At 45.1% G+C, this 13,788-nt stretch overlaps 1 protein-coding gene across 1 annotated transcript in view; it reads right to left on the reverse strand.

The window, feature by feature from the left end:
• LOC149428712 (protein mono-ADP-ribosyltransferase PARP10-like) overlaps positions 1–13,788 on the reverse strand; it is a 49,089-nt gene that overhangs the window by 12,846 nt on the left and 22,455 nt on the right. The window contains exons 4-5 of the mRNA XM_089667088.1: positions 10,131–10,364; positions 608–1,242 (exon numbers count right to left, since the gene is read on the reverse strand). Coding sequence (XP_089523214.1) covers positions 608–1,242; positions 10,131–10,364 — 869 coding nt within the window. The remainder of the gene's footprint in view (positions 1–607; positions 1,243–10,130; positions 10,365–13,788) is intronic.

Genomic DNA, 13,788 nt, shown 5'->3' on the forward strand with positions numbered 1-13,788 from the left:
CCAGGCATGTCTTATGGATGAGAAGAGCTCAGTGGAAGCTGGACATTTAGCCCTTTCCGTGGGTTTGAATGCAGAAAACGTGCTGTGTTGCTGAGGCCTGAAGACCTTAAGGTTAGGTTAGACCTGGGGTTGGGGTCGAGGTCACGACAGACCTTAGGGTCAGGGTCGCGGCAGACCTTAGGGTCAGGGTCGCGGCAGACCTTAGGGTCAGGGTCGCGGCAGACCTTAGGGTCAGGGTCGCGGCAGACCTTAGGGTCAGGGTCGCGGCAGACCTTAGGGTCAGGGTCGCGGCAGGCCTTAGGGTCAGGGTCGCGGCAGGCCTTAGGGACAGGGTCGCGGCAGGCCTTAGGGACAGGGTCGCGGCAGGCCTTAGGGACAGGGTCGCGGCAGGCCTTAGGGTCAGGGTCACGGCAGACCTTAGGGTCAGGGTCACGACAGACCTTAGGGTCAGGGTCACGACAGACCTTAGGGTCAGGGTCACGACAGACCTTAGGGTCAGGGTCACGACAGACCTTAGGGTCAGGGTCACGACAGACCTTTGGGTCAGGGTCACGACAGACCTTTGGGTTAGGTTAGACCTGGGCAATCTGGTCAGAGTAACGCTCACCTTGAAGCCAAACTTGCCGTCCTCTTCCAGTGGGAAGATTGTCACTGCGTCCATTCCAGCCAGAAGTTCATGATGATATCTCTGCATGAAGTACAGCTCAGCTGCTTCCATGACAACTTCTGCTTCACGTACATCAGATGCCCTTCTCCTCTCATCTCCCAAAGACATGGAGGTTCTTAAAGGACTAGGAAGACTGTCCCGGTCCTCAGCTTCATCTTTGTCTGGGGAGTGTAGTGTCCTTAAGATGCCATGCTCATCATATCTTGTTCCAGTGGAACCCATTACCTGGGAATGGAGTCCTACTTGTGGCATCTCTGATGTAGTCTGTGGTATCTCTGAACTCTCAAAATAATGTGTATGGTCCCGAGGCTCCTCCACTACATCACATAGTTCCACTCCATCCATCTTCTCATTGTTTCCTTGAATACTCGGCTCCTCTGTGTCCTCATCAAGGACTTGGCTGCTGCTCTGCTGCATGTTCATGGTTTCATGAATCTTTGTAGGCTCTTTGACCTCCATTTCTCTCTCTTGGGTGGGGTTATTGCTTGGACTTCCCAACAGATCAGGATAGTATCTGGAGACAGAGAGCTGACAGTTCTGTAGGGTGTGTTGTCTGCAGAGGACCTGATCCACCACTGAAACAGAACAAGACAGACGTTAGAGCTGATCGTTCACTCCTTGGCTATAGACCACGGCCAAGTAAAGGGTCATCTATGTCACCACCTTCTACATCTGGGCCATCACGGACCAGGGAGCCAGAAGCTGACCTGTCATGTCTATAGCAATCAAACCAGATCCTGCTGAATCCCACCTATAGCCAATGACCTCCTTCCACATCCATTCACAGCCAATCATCTTCTCCTGTACTGCTCCTATAGCTAATCATCTCCTGCCTTACTTTTATGACCAATTATCTCAGCAGCCTCTACCAATTCTACGGCCAGTTACCTTCTGCTGTATTCCTTCCATGAGAAGTCATTTTATGTACCATTCCCGTGGCCAATCATTTCCTCCAAACCCCTCCCATAGGCAATCATTTCCCTTCAAACCCCTCCCATAGGCAATCATTTCCTCCAAACCCCTCCCATAGGCAATAATTTCCCTCCAAACATCTCCCGTGGACAAGATTTAGTCTCTGGGCAAGTAGTTTGGGACCACAATTTAGTCCCCGGACAAGTAGTTTGGGACCCCAATTTAGTCCCCGGACAAAGTAGTTTTTTTAAAACAGTTCCACATCCATGACGGGGCCTTAAAGAATTGAGCTCTGTCATTTCACAGCCATTGTTTCTCATTTGTAGGGACTCTTTAATGACTGGCATAGTACCACTGGATTGGTGTAAGGCCAATGTGAAGCCAATATTTACAAAGCGGTCAAAATCTTGAAGACCAACAAATTAGAAGAAAAAGTAGAGCATGACACCAACTTACGGCTACCAGCAGCCACGTTTTCTTGGAATTTGTTGGTCCAGTTGGGTTTTGTGATGACCCCACCACCATCATATGAGATACTTCTAGGTTAGGCACCATTATTACATATGGTGGAGTCCTGGGACCAAATCTGGAATATCACCAAAAAAGTCTGAACTAAGTAACAACAGACTGGCTAGGTTATCTTCTATAGTCGGGAAGATTCTGGAGAGTTTAGTAAATGATCACATAGATGAGTTCTTGCTGGAAAAAATATATATTTTAAGCAACAGACGTCATGGATTCATGAAAAAACAACATTGTCAAACAAGTAGGACAAGGAAATAAATGAAACCTGGATCGTCAACCCGCCAGTGTGAAGGGGCCAGGCAGCTGGGGGACACCGGATGCAAGGGGCAAGGCTGGTGGGGGACACCGGATGCAAGGGGCTATGCTGGTGAAAGGACACCAGATGGAAGGGGCCATGATGATGGGGGACACCGGATGGAAGGGGCCATGATGATGGGGGACACCGGATGGAAGGGGCCATGATGATGGGGGACACCGGATGGAAGGGGCCATGATGATGGGGGACACCGGATGGAAGGGGCCATGATGATGGGGCACACCGGATGGAAGGGGCCATGATGATGGGGGACACCAGATGGAAGGGGCCATGATGATGGGGGACACCGGATGGAAGGGGCCATGATGATGGGGGACACCGGATGGAAGGGGCCATGATGATGGGGGACACCGGATGGAAGGGGCCATGATGATGGGGGACACCGGATGGAAGGGGCCATGCCGATGGGGGACACCGGACAGAAGGGGTCATGGGTACTTATAACAGTGGAAAGGTTCCCACAGAAAGAGAGAAATGTACAAGCAGGTACCCTGGTGGATGACGCTGGCTCACCTGAGGTACGGGGTCCAAGTACTAACTGGTGACCGGTTAGCACTAACCAGTAGCAAAGTTCGATAACAAGCCATGGTGGGTAATGAGTGGCAGTGAAGACAAAGATGGCAGAAGGAGAGACATGTACAAATACATAAGGGGGGGATATGATCTCCATGTATAATACATAAGGGGGGGATATGATCTCCATGTATAATACATAAGGGGGGATATGATCTCCATGTATAATACATAAGGGGGGATATGATCTCCATGTATAAATACATAAGGGGGGGATATGATCTCCATGTATAATACATAAGGGGGGGATATGATCTCCATGTATAATACATAAGGGGGGATATGATCTCCATGTATAATACATAAGGGGGGGGATATGATCTCCATGTATAATACATAAGGGGGGGGGGATATGATCTCCATGTATAATACATAAGGGGGGATATGATCTCCATGTATAATACATAAGGGGGGATATGATCTCCATGTGTAATACATAAGGGGGGATATGATCTCCATGTATAATACATAAGGGGGATATGATCTCCATGTATAATACATAAGGGGGGGATATGATCTCCATGTATAATACATAAGGGGGGGATATGATCTCCATGTATAATACATAAGGGGGGATATGATCTCCATGTATAAATACATAAGGGGGGGATATGATCTCCATGTATAATACATAAGGGGGATATGATCTCCATGTATAATACATAAGGGGGGATATGATCTCCATGTATAAATACATAAGGGGGGGATATGATCTCCATGTATAATACATAAGGGGGGATATGATCTCCATGTGTAATACATAAGGGGGGATATGATCTCCATGTATAATACATAAGGGGGATATGATCTCCATGTATAATACATAAGGGGGGTATGATCTCCATGTATAATACATAAGGGGGGGATATGATCTCCATGTATAAATACATAAGGGGGGGATATGATCTCCATGTATAATACATAAGGGGGGGATATGATCTCCATGTATAAATACATAAGGGGGGATATGATCTCCATGTATAATACATAAGGGGGATATGATCTCCATGTATAATACATAAGGGGGGGATATGATCTCCATGTATAATACATAAGGGGGGGGATATGATCTCCATGTATAATACATAAGGGGGGATAAGATCTCCATGTATAATACATAAGGGGGATATGATCTCCATGTATAATACATAAGGGGGGGGGGATATGATCTCCATGTATAATACATAAGGGGGGATATGATCTCCATGTATAATACATAAGGGGGGATATGATCACCATGTATAATACATAAGGGGGATATGATCTCCATGTATAAATACATAAGGGGGGGGGATATGATCTCCATGTATAAATACATAAGGGGGGGATATGATCTCCATGTATAATACATAAGGGGGGGATATGATCTCCATGTATAAATACATAAGGGGGGATATGATCTCCATGTATAATACATAAGGGGGGATATGATCTCCATGTATAATACATAAGGGGGATATGATCTCCATGTATAATACATAAGGGGGGATATGATCTCCATGTATAATACATAAGGGGGATATGATCTCCATGTATAATACATAAGGGGGGATATGATCTCCATGTATAATACATAAGGGGGGGGATATGATCTCCATGTATAATACATAAGGGGGGGGATATGATCTCCATGTATAATACATAAGGGGGGATATGATCTCCATGTATAATACATAAGGGGGGATATGATCTCCATGTATAATACATAAGGGGGGGGATATGATCTCCATGTATAATACATAAGGGGGGGGATATGATCTCCATGTATAATACATAAGGGGGGATATGATCTCCATGTATAATACATAAGGGGGGATATGATCTCCATGTATAATACATAAGGGGGGATATGATCTCCATGTATAATACATAAGGGGGGATATGATCTCCATGTTTAATACATAAGGGGGGGATATGATCTCCATGTATAATACATAAGGGGGGATATGATCTCCATGTATAATACATAGGGGGGGATATGATCACCATGTATAATACATAAGGGGGGATATGATCTCCGTGTATAATACATAAGGGGGGATATGATCTCCATGTATAATACATAAGGGGGGATATGATCTCCATGTATAATACATAAGGGGGGGATATGATCTCCATGTATAATACATAAGGGGGGATATGATCTCCATGTATAATACATAAGGGGGGATATGATCTCCATGTATAATACATAGGGGGGGATATGATCACCATGTATAATACATAAGGGGGATATGATCTCCATGTATAATACATAAGGGGGGTATGATCTCCATGTATAATACATAAGGGGGGGATATGATCTCCATGTATAAATACATAAGGGGGGGATATGATCTCCATGTATAATACATAAGGGGGGGATATGATCTCCATGTATAAATACATAAGGGGGGATATGATCTCCATGTATAATACATAAGGGGGGATATGATCTCCATGTATAATACATAAGGGGGATATGATCTCCATGTATAATACATAAGGGGGGATATGATCTCCATGTATAATACATAAGGGGGGGATATGATCTCCATGTATAATACATAAGGGGGGGGATATGATCTCCATGTATAATACATAAGGGGGGATAAGATCTCCATGTATAATACATAAGGGGGATATGATCTCCATGTATAATACATAAGGGGGGGGGGATATGATCTCCATGTATAATACATAAGGGGGGATATGATCTCCATGTATAATACATAAGGGGGGATATGATCACCATGTATAATACATAAGGGGGATATGATCTCCATGTATAAATACATAAGGGGGGGGGATATGATCTCCATGTATAAATACATAAGGGGGGGATATGATCTCCATGTATAATACATAAGGGGGGGATATGATCTCCATGTATAAATACATAAGGGGGGATATGATCTCCATGTATAAATACATAAGGGGGGGATATGATCTCCATGTATAATACATAAGGGGGGGATATGATCTCCATGTATAAATACATAAGGGGGGATATGATCTCCATGTATAATACATAAGGGGGGATATGATCTCCATGTATAATACATAAGGGGGATATGATCTCCATGTATAATACATAAGGGGGGATATGATCTCCATGTATAATACATAAGGGGGATATGATCTCCATGTATAATACATAAGGGGGGATATGATCTCCATGTATAATACATAAGGGGGGGGATATGATCTCCATGTATAATACATAAGGGGGGGGATATGATCTCCATGTATAATACATAAGGGGGGATATGATCTCCATGTATAATACATAAGGGGGGATATGATCTCCATGTATAATACATAAGGGGGGGGATATGATCTCCATGTATAATACATAAGGGGGGGGATATGATCTCCATGTATAATACATAAGGGGGGATATGATCTCCATGTATAATACATAAGGGGGGATATGATCTCCATGTATAATACATAAGGGGGGATATGATCTCCATGTATAATACATAAGGGGGGATATGATCTCCATGTTTAATACATAAGGGGGGGATATGATCTCCATGTATAATACATAAGGGGGGATATGATCTCCATGTATAATACATAGGGGGGGATATGATCACCATGTATAATACATAAGGGGGGATATGATCTCCGTGTATAATACATAAGGGGGGATATGATCTCCATGTATAATACATAAGGGGGGATATGATCTCCATGTATAATACATAAGGGGGGGATATGATCTCCATGTATAATACATAAGGGGGGATATGATCTCCATGTATAATACATAAGGGGGGATATGATCTCCATGTATAATACATAGGGGGGGATATGATCACCATGTATAATACATAAGGGGGATATGATCTCCATGTATAATACATAAGGGGGGATATGATCTCCATGTATAATACATAAGGGGGGATATGATCTCCATGTATAATACATAGGGGGGGATATGATCTCCATGTATAATACATAAGGGGGATATGATCTCCGTGTATAATACATAAGGGGGGATATGATCTCCGTGTATAATACATAAGGGGGATATGATCTCCATGTATAATACATAAGGGGGGGATATGATCTCCATGTATAATACATAAGGGGGGATATGATCTCCATGTATAATACATAAGGGGGGGGATATGATCTCAATGTATAATACATAAGGGGGGATATGATCTCCATGTATAATACATAAGGGGGGGGATATGATCTCCATGTATAATACATAAGGGGGGGGATATGATCTCCATGTATAATACATAAGGGGGGGGATATGATCTCCATGTATAATACATAAGGGGGGGGGATATGATCTCCATGTATAATACATAAGGGGGGGGATATGATCTCCATGTATAATACATAAGGGGGGGATATGATCTCCATGTATAATACAGAAGGGGGGATATGATCTCCATGTATAATACATAAGGGGGGGGGGATATGATCTCCATGTATAATACATAAGGGGGGGGGATATGATCTCCATGTATAATACATAAGGGGGGGATATGATCTCCATGTATAATACATAAGGGGGGGATATGATCTCCATGTATAATACATAAGGGGGGATATGATCTCCATGTATAATACATAAGGGGGGATATGATCTCCATGTATAATACATAAGGGGGGGGGATATGATCTCCATGTATAATACATAAGGGGGGGGATATGATCTCCATGTATAATACATAAGGGGGGGGATATGATCTCCATGTATAATACATAAGGGGGGGGATATGATCTCCATGTATAATACATAAGGGGGGGGGATATGATCTCCATGTATAATACATAAGGGGGATATGATCTCCATGTATAATACATAAGGGGGGGGATATGATCTCCATGTATTATACATAAGGGGGGGGATATGATCACCATGTATAATACATAAGGGGGATATGATCTCCATGTATAATACATAAGGGGGGGATATGATCTCCATGTATAATACATAAGGGGGGATATGATCTCCATGTATAATACATAAGGGGGGGATATGATCTCCATGTATAATACATAAGGGGGGATATGATCTCCATGTATAATACATAAGGGGGGGATATGATCTCCATGTATAATACATAAGGGGGGGATATGATCTCCATGTATAATACATAAGGGGGGGATATGATCTCCATGTATAATACATAAGGGGGGGATATGATCTCCATGTATAATGCATAAGGGGGGGATATGATCTCCATGTATAATACATAAGGGGGGATATGATCTCCATGTATAATACATAAGGGGGGGGGATATGATCTCCATGTATAATACATAAGGGGGGGGGATATGATCTCCATGTATAATACATAAGGGGGGATATGATCTCCATGTATAATACATAAGGGGGGATATGATCTCCATGTATAATACATAAGGGGGGGATATGATCTCCATGTATAATACATAAGGGGGGATATGATCTCCATGTATAATACATAAGGGGGATATGATCTCCATGTATAATACATAAGGGGGGGATATGATCTCCATGTATAATACATAAGGGGGGGATATGATCTCCATGTATAATACATAAGGGGGGATATGATCTCCATGTATAATACATAAGGGGGGATATGATCTCCATGTATAATACATAAGGGGGGGATATGATCTCCATGTATAATACAGAAGGGGGGGATATGATCTCCATGTATAATACATAAGGGGGGATATGATCTCCATGTATAATACATAAGGGGGATATGATCTCCATGTATAATACATAAGGGGGGGATATGATCTCCATGTATAATACATAAGGGGGGGATATGATCTCCATGTATAATACATAAGGGGGGATATGATCTCCATGTATAATACATAAGGGGGGATATGATCTCCATGTATAATACATAAGGGGGGGATATGATCTCCATGTATAATACAGAAGGGGGGGATATGATCTCCATGTATAATACATAAGGGGGGATATGATCTCCATTTATAATACATAAGGGGGGATATGATCTCCATGTATAATACATAAGGGGGGGGATATGATCTCCATGTATAATACATAAGGGGGGGATATGATCTCCATGTATAATACATAAGGGGGGATATGATCTCCATGTATAATACATAAGGGGGGATATGATCTCCATGTATAATACATAAGGGGGGGATATGATCTCCATGTATAATACATAAGGGGGGGATATGATCTCCATGTATAATACATAAGGGGGGGATATGATCTCCATGTATAATACATAAGGGGGGGATATGATCCCATGTATAATACATAAGGGGGGGGGATATGATCTCCATGTATAATACATAAGGGGGGATATGATCTCCATGTATAATACATAAGGGGGGATATGATCTCCATGTATAATGCATAAGGGGGGGGATATGATCTCCATGTATAATACATAAGGGGGGATATGATCTCCATGTATAATACATAAGGGGGGGATATGATCTCCATGTATAATACATAAGGGGGGATATGATCTCCATGTATAATGCATAAGGGGGGGGATATGATCTCCATGTATAATACATAAGGGGGGGATATGATCTCCATGTATAATACATCAGTGGCTCATACAGTGAACTCGGTGTAGTTATTCCCCCCTGAGGTCATCACAGAGGACAAGGGGGCGCTCTTTACGTCTGGAGGAAAAGAAATGTAATCTGCAAACACGGAAAGGTTTCTCCACAGTAAGAGCTGTGAGAATGTGGAATAGACTCCCTCCAGAGTTGGTTGTGGCCGGCTCAGTGGAAGATCTGGATGTATTCCTAAACGTACATAATACAAATGGACACCAATATTTAGAGGTAATTACAGCGGGGTAGTGGATGAACGGAATACCCAATTGCCTCTTGGGAAATCAGGAAGGCAGTTTTTGCCCGCTGGTGCACATTGGATGATGCTTTATTGGGGGTTTTTGCCTTCTTCTGGATGAACGATGGGTATAGGATTGTGTATATGGAGGGTTTCTATTCGTTGACCTAGACGAGTCTCTTCATGTAATTCTGAAACATTAGAACTTTGTAATGAAAGCAGAAGAAGACCGAATGGCGTGGTATACTTCCTGGAGACCAACCCTCAGTTTCAGCTGGAAGGAAGGAAGATGGAGATTTCCCATTTATTCAGGCAGAGCCGCCCAGTGACCCCGGACTCACCATTCCAGTCACAGAAAGAGACCACTGCGGCAGATTTCTCCTTCAGGAAGATCACGGACCTCAACGCACCGCCTCCACTGCGCTTACTCTCAAAGTACATCTCCAGAAGCTCCATTGGTATTTGAGTCCCAATATTTTCCACCAGGATTTCCCCACTGGCCCGGACACGGAGCGCAGAGATCGATCGATCGTGTAATTTCTTTTCTTCCACTCGAGTGAATAAACGGTGAAGATCTGAGACAGAAAATGAGAAATGTATAAGAAGATGACAGAACAGAGACCATGCCACATCCATAGAGATGAGAGAACAGAGACCATACCACGTCCATGGAGATGACAGAACAGAGACCGTACCACGTCCATGGAGATGAGAGAACGGAGACCATACCATGTCCATGGAGGTGAGAGAACGGAGACCATACCATGTCCATGGAGATGACAGAACAGAGACCGTACCACGTCCATGGAGACCGTACCACGCCCATGGAGATGACAGAACGGAGACCATACCATGTCCATGGAGATGACAAATCAGAGACCGTACCACGTCCATGGAGATGAGAGAACGGAGACCATACCATGTCCATGGAGATGAGAGAACGGAGACCATACCATGTCCATGGAGATGACAGAACAGAGACCGTACCACGTCCATGGAGACCGTACCACATCCATGGAGATGAGAGAACAGAGACCATACCATGTCCATGGAGGTGACAGAACAGAGACCGTACCACGTCCATGGAGATGACAGAACAGAGACTGTACCATGTCCATGGAGGTGACAGAACGGAGACCATACCACGTCCATGGAGATGAGAGAACGGAGACCATACCATGTCCATGGAGATGACAGAACAGAGACCGTACCACGCCCATGGAGATGACAGAACGGAGACCATACCACGTCCATGGAGATGACAGAACGGAGACCGTACCACGCCCATGGAGATGACAGAACGGAGACCATACCACGTCCATGGAGATGACAAATCGGAGACCATACCACGTCCATGGAGATGACAGAACGGAGACCATACCACGTCCATGGAGATGACAGAACGGAGACCATACCATGTCCATGGAGGTGACAGAACAGAGACCATACCATGTCCATGGAGATGAGAGAATGGAGACCATACCATGTCCATGGAGGTGACAGAACGGAGACCGTACCACGCCCATGGAGGTGACAGAACGGAGACCATACCATGTCCATGGAGATGACAGAACGGAGACCGCACCACGCCCATGGAGATGACAGAACGGAGACCATACCATGTCCATGGAGATGACAGAACGGAGACCATACCATGTCCATGGAGGTGACAGAACAGAGACCATACCACGTCCATGGAGATGAGAGAATGGAGACCATACCATGTCCATGGAGGTGACAGAACAGAGACCGTACCATGTCCATGGAGATGACAGAACGGAGACCGTACCATGTCCATGGAGATGACAGAACGGAGACCGTACCATGTCCATGGAGATGACAGAACGGAGACCATACCACGTCCATGGAGATGAGAGAACAGAGACCATACCATGTCCATGGAGGTGACAGAACAGAGACTGTACCATGTCCATGGAGATGATAAATCGGAGACCATACCACGTCCATGGAGATGACAGAACAGAGACTGTACCATGTCCATGGAGGTGACAGAACGGAGACCATACCACGTCCATGGAGATGACAGAACAGAGACTGTACCATGTCCATGGAGATGACAAATCGGAGACCATACCACGTCCATGGAGATGACAGAACAGAGACTGTACCATGTCCATGGAGGTGACAGAACGGAGACCATACCACGTCCATGGAGATGAGAGAACGGAGACCATACCATGTCCATGGAGATGACAGAACAGAGACCGTACCACGCCCATGGAGATGACAGAACGGAGACCATACCACGTCCATGGAGATGAGAGAACGGAGACCATACCACGTCCATGGAGATGGCAGAACGGAGACCATACCACGTCCATGGAGATGGCAGAACGGAGACCATACCACGTCCATGGAGGTGACAGAACGGAGACCATACCACGTCCATGGAGGTGACAGAACAGAGACCATACCACGTCCATGGAGGTGACAGAACAGAGACCATACCACGTCCATGGAGGTGACAGAACGGAGACCATACCACGTCCATGGAGATGAGAGAACGGAGACCATACCACGTCCATGGAGATGACAGAACGGAGACCATACCACGTCCATGGAGGTGACAGAACGGAGACCATACCACGTCCATGGAGATGAGAGAACGGAGACCATACCATGTCCATGGAGATGACAGAACAGAGACCGTACCACGCCCATGGAGGTGACAGAACAGAGACCGTACCATGTCCATGGAGGTGACAGCTGAGAACCTTTTACATGATAACTCAGGGTCGAGGACTGCATACAAAGAGCTGAAGAAGGAATTTAATAAATTTGCCTTCTCCTGGTCTCCAAAGGAGCATGGGGGGGGCTCTTGTCCATATTGGGCGTGGTACTGACACCCCCCAGATGATCCACATTGGCTCACAATTGATATGATCCAGAAATCTTTAGACAGAATAAAGGTGTATAAAGCCCCTGGACCGGATGGCATACACCCACGGGGCCCTAAAGAACTGAGCTCGGTCATATCACAGCCATTGTTTCTCATTTGTAGGGACTCTTTAATGACTGCACTGGATTGGCGGAAGGCCAATATTTATAATTAAAGACCTGTTAGGGTACCCCAAGGCTCAGTGTCATTAGTGGGGTACCCCAAAGCTCAGTGTCATTAGTGAGGGACCTCAAGGTTCAGTGTCATTAGTGAGGGACCCCAAGGTTCAGTGTCATTAGTGAGGGACACCAAGGCTCACTGTCATTAGTGAGGGAGCACAAGGTTCAGTGTAATTAATGATGGACCCCAAGGTTCAGTGTCATTAGTGAGGGACTCCAAGGTTCAGTGTCATTAGTGAGGGACCCCAAGGCTTAGTGTCATTAATGAGGGACCCCAAGGCTCAGTGTCATTAGTGAGGGACCCCAAGGTTCAGTGTCAGTGAGGGACCCCAAGGTTCAGTGTCAGTGAGGGACCCCAAGGTTCAGTGTCATTAGTGAGGGACCCCAAGGCTCAGTGTCATTAGTGAGGGACCGCAAGGTTCAGTGTAATTAATGAAGGACCCCAAGGTTCAGTGTCATTAGTGAGGGACCCCAAGGCTCAGTGTCATTAGTGAGGGACCCCAAGGTTCAGTGTCATTAGTGGGGTACCCCAAGGCTTAGTGTCATTAGTGAGGGACCCCAAGGCTTAGTGTCATTAATGAGGGACCCCAAGGTTCAGTGTAATTAATAAAGGACCCCAAGGTTCAGTGTAATTAATGAAGGACCCCAAGGTTCAGTGTCATTAATGAAGGACCCCAAGGTTCAGTGTCAGTGAGGGACCCCAAGGTTCAGTGTCAGTGAGGGACCCCAAGGTTCAGTGTCAGTGAGGGACCCCAAGGTTCAGTGTCATTAGTGAGGGACCCCAAGGTTCAGTGTAATTAATGAAGGACCCCAAGGCTCAGTGTCATTAGTGAGGGACCCCAAGGTTTAGTGTCATTAGTGAGGGACCCCAAGGCTCAGTATCATTAGTGAGGGACCCCAAGGTTCAGTGTCATTAGTGAG

This window comes from Staurois parvus, unplaced genomic scaffold, assembly GCF_062004578.1.
Source record: "Staurois parvus isolate SC_StPar_1 unplaced genomic scaffold, SC_StPar_1.0 ptg003014l, whole genome shotgun sequence".
NCBI classification, from domain to species: Eukaryota; Metazoa; Chordata; class Amphibia; order Anura; family Ranidae; genus Staurois; species Staurois parvus.